Source organism: Cebus imitator, unplaced genomic scaffold (genome assembly GCF_001604975.1).
Source record: "Cebus imitator isolate Cc_AM_T3 unplaced genomic scaffold, Cebus_imitator-1.0 Scaffold520, whole genome shotgun sequence".
NCBI lineage: Eukaryota > Metazoa > Chordata > Mammalia > Primates > Cebidae > Cebus > Cebus imitator.
The window spans coordinates 650619-660869 of record NW_016107835.1 but is presented as its reverse complement, the minus strand read 5'-3'; the positions used below and the strand labels follow the sequence as shown (position 1 = coordinate 660869).

The following is a 10251-nucleotide window of genomic DNA, read 5'->3' as shown; positions in this document are numbered from 1 at the left end:
TTGCAATCCTAGTCTCTGATAGAATAGACTTTAAACCAACAAAGATCAAAAGAGACAAAGAAGGGCATTACATAATGGTAAAGGGATCAATGCAACAAGAATAGCTAACAATCCTAAATATATACACACCCAACACAGGAGCACCCAGATACATAAAGCAAGTTCTTAATGACCTACAAAGAGACTTAGACTTCCACACAATAATAGTGGAAGACTTTAACACTCCACTGTCAATATTAGACAGATCAACGAGACAGAAAAATAACAAGGATATCCAGGACTTGAACTCAGATCTCGACCAAGCAAACCTAATAGCCATCTACAGAACTCTCCACCCCAAATCCACAGAATATACATTCTTCTCAGCACCACATCACAGTTGACAGTTTCTTCATTGTGTCTTTACCACTGGTACATTTTTACAGTGGCTGGTACTGGTTGTTCCTTTCCATGTTTAGTGCTTCCTTCAGGAACTGTTATAAGGCAGGCCTGATAGTGATGAAATCTCTCAGCAATTGCTTGTCTGTAAAGGATTTTATTTATCCTTCACTTATGAAGCTTAGTTTGGCTGGATATGAAATTCTGGGTTGAAAGTTCTTTTCTTTAAGGATGTTGAATATTGACCCCCACACTCTTCTGGCTTGCAGGATTTCTGCCAAGAGATCCGCTGTGAGACTGATGGGCTTCCCTTTGTGGGTAACCCTATCTTTCTCTCTGGCTGCCCTTAGCATTTCCTCCTTTATTTCAACCCTGGTGAGTCTGACTATTATGTGCCTTGGAGTTGCTCTTCTTGAGGAATATCTTTGTGGTGTTCTCTGTTATTTTCTGGATTTGAATATTGGCCTGTCTTGCTAGGTTAGGGAAGTTCTCCTGGATAATATCCTGAAGAGTGTTTTCCAGCTTGGATTCATTCTCCCCATCACATTCAGGTACACCGATCATAGATTAGGTCTTATCACATAATGGCATATTTCTTGGAGGCTTTGTTCACTTCTTTTCACTCTTTTTTCTCTAATGTTGCCTTCTCATTTTATTTCATTGAGTTGATCTTTGATGTCTGATATCCTTTCTTTTGCTTGATCAATTCAGCTATTGAAACTTGTGTATGCTTCACGAAGTTCTCATGCTGTGCTTTTCTGCTCCATCAAGACATTTATGTTCTTCTCTAAGCTGGTTATTCTAGTTAGCATTTTGTCCAACTTTTTTCAAGGTTCTTGGTTTCTTTGCATTGGGATAGAACATGTTTCTTTAGCTCAGAGAAGTTTGTTATTAGCCACCTTCTGAGGCCTTCTTTTGCCAATTCATCAAACTCATTTTCCATCCAGTTTTTTTCCCTTACTGGTGAGGAGTTGTGATCCCTTGGAGGAGGAGAGGCATTCTGGTTTTTGGTGATTTCATCCTTTTTATAGTGGTTTCTTCCCATCTTTGTATGTTTATCTACCTTTGGTCTTTGAAGTTGATGACTTTCAGTTGGGGTCTCTGAGTGGACATCCCTTCTGTTGATGTTGAAGTTATTTCTTTCTGTTATTTAGTTTTCCTTCTAACAGTCAGGCCCCTCTGCTGCAGGTCTGCTGGAGGTCCACTCCAGACCCTGCTTGCCTGGGAATCACCCCCAGGGGCTGTAGAATAACAAGGATTGCTGCCTGTTCCTTCCTCTGGTATCTTTGTTCCTGAAGAGTACCCACCACCTGTCAGCGAGAGCTGTCCTGTATGAGGTGTCTCTTTGGATATATGGGAGTCAGGGAGCCACTTGAGGAGGCAGTCTGTCCCTTATCAGAGCTCAAGTGCTGTGCTGGGAGCTCCGTTGCTCCCTTCAGAGCTGCTGGGCAGGGACATTTAAGTCTGCTGTGGTGGAAATCACAACCACCCCTTTTCCCAGGTGCTCTGTCCCAGGAAGGTGGGGCTTTATAAGTCCTTGATGGGCTGCTGCCATTTTTTAGAGATACCCTGCCCAGCAAGGAGGGAGTCTAGTCACAATCTGCCTATAGAGGCATTGCTGACCTGCAACAGATTCTGCCCAGCTGCTGTGTAAACTTCTTTGCTATTTTGTTTACACAGGTAAGGTTAGAACTGCCTTGGTAATGGCGGACTGCCACAGTAATGGCAGAGTGCCTTGGTAATGGCGAATGCCCTTCCCCCCACAGAGCCCGACCAACCTGGGTCCAGCTCAAACTTCTGTGCTAGCTGCAAATATCTCCAGCCAGTGGGTTTCAATTTGCTGGTCTTTGTGGGGGTGGGACCTGCCGAGCCAGATCACTTGACTCCCTGCCTTCAGCCCCCTTTTTTTTTTCCAGGGGAATGGGTGGCTCTGCCTTGCAGGCATTCTAGGTGCCAGCTAAAATGCTGCTGAGATTTGTGCTGGAAATCCACAGTGCCAGCTGAAATGGCTGCCCAGTTCTGTGCTGGAAACCCATAGCACTTGTCGGCCAGGCAGGAGTCTCCTGATCTGTGGGCTGAAAAGACCGTGGGAGAAGTGTAGTATCTGAACCAGAGAGCTGGAGTGGCTGGAAAAGTCCCCGATGGCCTCCATTGGGTAGGAGAGCAGTCCTCCAGCCTGTTGCACTTCCCGGGTGAGGCAGCGCCCCACCCTGCCTCAGTTTGCCCTCCCTGGGCTACACCCACTGTCCAACTAGTCCCATTGAGATGAACCTGGTACCTCAGTTGGAAATGCAGAGATCACTCACCTTCTGCACCGTTCTTGCTGGGAACTGCTCTCCGGAGCTGTTTGTTTGTATTCAGCCATCTTGGTGGAAGTCTTTTTTTTTTTTTTTTTTTTTTTTTTTTTGAGACAGGGTCTCACTCTGTTGCCCAGACTGGAGTTCAGTGGTGCAATCTCAGCTCACCGCAATCTTCGCGTCCCAGGCTCAAGTGATTCTCCTGTCTCAGTCTCTGGGGTAGCTAGGATTACAGGTGGGTACCACTACTGCCTGACTAATGTTTGTACTTTTTGTAGAGACGGGGTTTTACCATGTTGGCCAGGCTTATCTTGAACTCCAGACCTCAAATGATACACCCACCTCAGCCTCCCAAAGTGTTGGGATTACAGGCATGAGCTACCACACTGGGCTTAGTAGTTTATATTTTCCTAAAAACATATCCATTTCTTGGATGTATTGTTATCATCGTATCATTTTATAACCCTTTGTAATGACTTACTTTCTCATTCATAGTGTATGTGATGTGTTATCTGCCTCACATGTGTTGCGTTCATATATACATGTTCTTTTTCTCAATTTTCCTCACAAACAGTTTTTTTAAAAAAAATCCTCTGGTTTTTTCAAAGAACCAGCTCATGGGTAAATGTATATATTTTCTGTTTTAAAAATTCATTTAACATCTGCTTTTATTTTTATTTTATTCTTGTTTTACTAAGGTTTGTTTTGTTGTTTTCCCTACTTCTTGAATTGAATACTTAGTCTGTTTTATTCTTAATAACAAAAGATCCAAAGCTATACATTTTCTTCTAAATATAATTCTGAGTATATCCCATTAGTTTTGAAAAATAGTGTTGTAGCTCTCTTGATTTTTCTCAGTAATCTGGAGTCGCAATTTTTATTTCCTCTTTGACCCTGTTTTTTGTTTTTTTTAGTGCTTAAAATATGTTCCTTTTTAAGTATAAATATGATAAAATATGTTCCTTATTTAAAAACAAAACATTTAAAAAATATGTTCCTTTTCTTTGATTTATCCTTTTATTATCAATTTCTAGATTTATTTCATTGTGTATTGAACATGTGACCTGAATGATAATTTCTTTCTTAAAGTTAATAAGGTTTTCTTCATGGTTTTAGATATAATAAGTTTTTATAAATGATTCACTGAAGTACTGTATTCTGTATAGGGTACAATGATCATTATATTAATTTTGGCTTAATAATTATATAATTTATATGCTAATTTAGTTTTTCTAATTTATCCAAGCCTAAGAGCAGTATGGTAACTACTCACAAATACTATTGTTTAGTTAATTTCTCCTGGCATTTCTTTACCTCTGCTATCCTACCTTTACCTCCCTGACCTATACAATATTTTAACTGAAAAATTCATATGTGCTTATAATATGGATTGTTAACAAAAATTCTCTGAAAAGGAATTTTGAGGAAAGAGACTTTATTCCAGTGAACAGTTTGCAAACCAGGAGATACAACCTTTAGTGTAAAACAAAGATGTGCTCCTGAGAAAAAATTAAGCGTTTAGGTTTTCCAAGTTCCCACCCAGGTTACCAATTAGGTCTATTCATCCAAATGAAATATTCAAACTTACTTAGTTCTGTTTGGTATATGGTATACACAGCTGGGTTCTGATTGGTTGATACAGCTGAGCCCTGATTGGCCAATGCAGATGAATTCCAAAAGTCTCAAAGTTAAAAAGGTGTGAGTTTTCTGTAGACCTCTGAGCACTTATATGACCTCTAGTCAGCAAATGGTCACTTGGCTATATTTTAGATTTAGGCCCAGTTAGCCACTGAGGATCCATCCAGAAGGATTGGCTGTTTCAGGTTTACAGTTGTTCACAGTGTATATGTGTAAGTGTTCATATGTGTGTGTGTGTGTGTTTTTAATAATTCTTTTCTCCTAACTCTGGGTTAGCAACTATAAATTGTTTAGGGTATATCCTTACAGATCCTTTATTGTGTGTTTTATCACTTTTTTTAAAGTTTTTTTTTTTTTTAACATCCTGTTATATGAGCAATACATGAAATATAGCTTTTAATGGGTGTGGGTTATATGCTATTTGGTTGTATGAATAATATGAATAGGTTATGCTGTACACATTGCTCTGGACTTTGCTTTTTTAAGGAATAAGCCTTGGTCATCTTTCCATATAAGTATAGATCTACCGTATTCTTTTGAACGGCTGCATGATATCCTTTTATGGGAATATAGTCTTTGGTTAACCAACTCTTGATAGACCTGGTCTGTTAATTTCCCCTCAAGTAAGATGGGATAATTTGCATATTTTATCTTCTTCTGGTTTTAGTTAAAATAGTCTAGGCTTTTAGATCCAGATTATTATTATTTAATACATTATCTTCCCTATGGATAATTATTTTTAACATTTCTAGATGTAAACCTGTTTTCCTTAACTTTGTCTGATATATTGTGAGTCCTTTCAATCTAAAAGTTCATTCTTTCTTTAACTCAGATAAATTTTTATCTTTTATTTTTTGACATTATTACTCTTCTGCCTTTTCTCTCCGTGTATGTGTGTGTGTGTGTGTGTGTGTGCGTGTGTCCAGAATTTATTCCCTCAAGTTATTATTCAATATCTTCAACTTTCTTTTATCTCTTAATTCTGGGAAAATATGTTAAGGTAGCCTTTGGAATAATCAATTTGGTTTTGGCAGTATGTAATATGCTGTTCATTGCCTCCATTACATTGTTTAAATTAGTCCCTTTTTTCATCAGAAATCAGTCTTTCTGGGTCCCAGAATGTTCTCTTTTCATAGATTCAGTGTCCTCTCAGACCTTGTTGAGGGTCTGCTCTTTAAAAGCATATTCCAGTTCTTTAGAGTACTAGAACTCAGATCAAGTGTCATAGATAGACACTTGCTCTGATTCTTCAGGACTTTTCTCCTTTAAAAATTACTATATATGTATGTGTATATATATATATATATATATATATATATATATATATGGTTGATTTTCTTTGTTTGTATTTGTAGGTGATCTTTGAGTTTTGGAATTTGAGGTGTATTTTATCAGACTTGTCTCCTAGTGCAAGAATAAGAGTATTCTTTATATGTTCTATAGTTTTGATTTGTCACTTCCCTATTGTTTCCTCTTACCTACTTCTAGATAGGGAGAGCAGTTGTTTCTGAGGAATTGAAAGAGTGTTCTAACTAGAGGCACTTGTGAAGAAAAGAGAGAATCTTGCTAATGTGTTGAAAGGCTTCTTGTCCACATTTGTTGTAGCTGCTTGAAATTACCCAGAGCACTGCCACTGTACTCTGACCAGCACAAATACTTTCATTTGGAGCCTGATGCTGAGGGGGCTGAAAAACATATCATGTGAAGAACAGTTAGAGGAGGTACAGTTATTTGGTCTAGAGTGGGAAAGATTTATAGGAGACATAATAACTATCCTCAGTAGTTAAAGGCCTGCCACAAGAAGGATTAGACTTGTTCTATGTGGTTCCAAGTGGTAGAATTATGTTAGAAGGGTTTCGCCTTACATTCAAGGAAGGAAAATTGCTATAAGTGACACAGCTGCTGTTTTAAATATTTATTGACTCTAGATTTTAACCATTAATTCAGATATAATGCACACACTTTGATGTTACCACTTAATACCAACATGCATGCATGCATGCATAAGTGGCCAAGTGCCTATGGTGAGGTACTAGAAGGAGGCTATTCAAGCACTGGCTGTGAATTTGCTAACAGAGGCATTATCCTTAGAGAACTGCTGCTTTCCATTCCTAGCCTCTTTTTATTTTTCATAATCACCTGAATGTAATTTCTTGATACTTAACGTGGTAGTCATTCCTTTTCTTATGCATGGGCTCTTCCCATCCGTTTCTCCTGACATTCCTTTAGTTTCAGACTCCCTCCTCTTCCTCTCTTCTTCTGAGCCCTCCAAATGCTTCCATCCTCTGCCTGCTTCCCAGTTCTAAAGTTGCTTCCATATCTTCAGGTATCTTTATAGCAATGCCCCATTCTTTGATACCAATTTTCTGTGTTAGGCAATTCTTGCATTGCTGCAAAGAAATACCGGAGACTGGGTAATTTATTTTAAAAAGAGGTGTTAATTCAAAATATTTGAGACAGTTGTCAGTCAATTTAGAGAGTTTATTTTGCTTGCATGACACAGCCTCAGGAGGTCGTGATGACATGTACCCAAGGTGGTCAGGGCACAGCTTGATTTTATACATTTTAGGGAGAAATGAGATTTCAGTCAACATTTGTAAGGTGTACACTGGTTCACTCTGGAAAGGTGGGACAACTGGAAGTGGGGAGGGGGCTTCCAGGTCATAGGTAGGTAAGAGACAAATGGTTGCATTGTTTTGTGTTTCTGATTAGCTTTACCAAAGGAACCAATCAGGTATGCATTTATCTCACTGAGCAGAGGGATGACTGAATAGAATGGAAGACAGATTTGTCTTAAGCAGTTCCCAGCTTGACTTTTCTCTTTAGCTTAGTGATTTTGGGGTCCCAATATTTATTTTTCTTTTGCAGAGGCTTGACTGGGCATGGTGGCTCATGCCTGTAATCCCAGCACTTTGGAAGAATTGCTTGAAGCCAGGAGTTTGAGATCAACCTGGGCAACATATCAAGACTCTGTCTCTACAAAAATTAAAAAGGAAAAAAAAGTAGATGTTTAATTGGTTCACAGATCTGTAGGCTATATAAACATGGTATTGATATCTGCTTGACTTCTCTTCAGGGAGCCTGTACTTGTGGTAGAAGGCGAAGCAGGAGCAGGCTGTGGCAAAAGCAGGAGCAAAGGGGTGGGGTAAAGTGCCACATACTTTTAGACAAGCAGATCTCACAAGAACTCACTGTTGCCAGAACAGCACCAGGTCATGCAGGCTCTATCCCCATGACCCAAACACTATCCCACCAGGCTCCACTTCCCACATTGGGGATTACAATTCAACATGAGATCTAGAGGGGACAACAGCCAAACTATATCAGGCACCAATAGGAAACTAACACAGAACAGATTTCTCAGTAGATCCATGGCCATATTCCAGAAACAGTAGGAACTGTTTCTTGGTATTTCTGTTATTCAAAAATTTAATATATATATGTAAATATAATATATTGCTGAACCATTATATTGGACCATCTTCTGATAATTATTCATCGATGAAAATATACCTCAGTTTCTCCAGTGCTTCTCATTGACCTACTTTTTGATCATCTAGGTACCAGTCATTAAGAGTAACCTATACAAGAGGAGGTCCAATTAAGTGAAACTTACAGGGAGGGTAATGTCACTCAATATAAGGAATAATTTTCTATTAAAGCCATTCAAAAAGAGATTGGGCTATATTTGGAGGTTTGTATGGCAGGACCTAAACAACTACTTGGTGGAGATGTTAAAGAGAATATTCATGCATTGGTTGAGTTGTTGGATGAGGACAGATTTTATTCTTGAATCCTAAGAACCCAAGGTGTTGTGAGGAAGCAGCGGCACTGAAAATTGGGTGAGACTCTTGTGCAAATTATGCCTACACAAGGTCTCTAGCCAAGGCTGAAGCCGCCAGTAGAATCTAGCTCACACTTTGTTTGCTAAACTGTACACCCTGGCTGTGGGACTGCTGTGCCCTGAGGCAGGAGTAACCTTTGGCTAATTCATATAAATGTATTATCTACTTGATAAGATATATGCTTGAAGGGCTTCATTTACCCAAAGAAGGTACTTTTTTTCTAATTTGCAGAAAGATACTGCATGGGCCAGCACAAACCATGGGACTAGGGCTATAGGAGATGGTTTTGTGGAGTTGGTGAAGAATAAATAGGAAACAGAAACTAGAAATCAATAGCAGGAGGAAGTTGGGAAACTGTACAAATACATGGGCATTAAAAAACATGCCCCTGAATGACAAATGGGTCAATGAAATTAAGAAGGAAATCAAATTATTGAAACAAATGTAAATAGAAATACAACATACCAAAACCTGCAGGATAAAACAGAAGTGGTACTAAGAGGAAATTTTATAGCAAATTTTTATTTTAAAATTCAACAAATATCAAACAATTTAACAAGGTACCTTAAGGAACTGGAAAAGCAAGAACTGCTTTAACCCAAAATTAGTAGAAGGAAAGAAATAATAAAGACCAAATGAAATAGAGACTAAAAAAATACAAAAGATCAACAAAACAAAAAGTTAGTTTTTTGAAACGGTAAGTAAAATAGACAAACGATTAGCTAGACTAAGAAAAAAATGAGAGAGAACTCAAATAAAATCAGAAAAGAAAAAGAAGGGAAGGGGGTTATATTATTAATACTTTGATTCCAGTTTGGCTTCTCCAGCCTTTGAGCTCACTTCCAAATTGTGCTATTGGTGTCTGCTCTCAATTGATATATTTTAATAGCATATCTAGTTGGGAAGAGAAAGTAGTATATGAATAAACTAATAAGTGAGTTTCCATATTTCAGAGCTAAATAAACATCTCTTTTGGGAGATCCCCATACAAGATGGCAGCAAATGGGGAAAGAAGGAAAGTATTAGAGATCAAGGGGAGAGGATATTTCCACTCAAGGCTTTTATAGAGAAGGCAGAGCATTTCTCTCTGATTTGTAAAGCTGGTCAACTACCCAAATTTGTAAGGATAGATAATGCCAGTGTCCTCAGAGGCACAGGAGATACACACAGGAACCTAGCTAAAGCAGTTTCTGCATTCATAGCAGAGTCCCAGCAAGCCAGGATTGTTCTTGATGTTACACACAGTCCAGGTAGCTAGATCTATCTGGAGGTGACTTTGGAGCTGGATAATATGCAAATCTGTGTCATGTTTGTATTCCTCCAGGTGTCCTTTGAGATGACCCATGAGACCCTGTACTTGGCAGTGAAACTGGTGGATCTCTATCTAATGAAGGCAGTATGCAGGAAGGATAAGTTACAACTCCTTGGTGCTACTGCCTTTATGATTGCAGCAAAATTTGAGGTGAGCCTGAGTCCCTATGGCCTGGAGAACTAATCAGGTTTCTGTCTAACCCAGTGAATGAATATATATTCATTGTTATGTACTGCATAACAATGCTTTGGTCAACGATGGACTGCTTATACTATGGCGGTCCCATAAGAGTATAATGGAGCTGAAAAAGTATAGGGACTTCTTAGCTTTTGTAGCATTGTAATGTAATGCATTACTCCTAATGGTGATGCTGGTGTAAACAAACGTACTGCACTGCAAGTCATATAAAGAATAGCACATACATTTATGTATAGTACATAATGCTTGATAATGATATAAACTGTTACTAGTTTATGTGTTCACTATACTTTTGTTATTATTTTTTAATTAGAGACAAGGTCTTGCTCTCTTGCCCAGGCTGGAGTGCAATGACGTGATCATAGCTCACTGTAACCACAAACTCCTGGGCTCAAGCAATCTTCCCACCATAGCCTCTCAAGTAGCTAGGACTATAGGCATGCACCACAGTGCCTCACTAATTTCCAAAAAATTTTTTGTAGGGATAGGGTTCTCATTATGTTGTCCAGGCTGGTCTCAAACTCCTGGCCTCAAGCCATCCTCCTGCCTTGGCCTCCCAAATCACTGGGATTACGAGTGTGAG

At 38.9% G+C, this 10251-nt stretch overlaps 1 protein-coding gene across 1 annotated transcript in view; it reads left to right on the top strand.

Annotated features, from left to right (window-relative positions):
* The window catches only part of CCNB3 (cyclin B3), an 82761-nt gene that overhangs the window by 57922 nt on the left and 14588 nt on the right, over positions 1–10251 (top strand). Inside the window, exon 11 of the mRNA XM_037733372.1 lies at positions 9483–9620. Coding sequence (XP_037589300.1) covers positions 9483–9620 — 138 coding nt within the window. The remainder of the gene's footprint in view (positions 1–9482; positions 9621–10251) is intronic.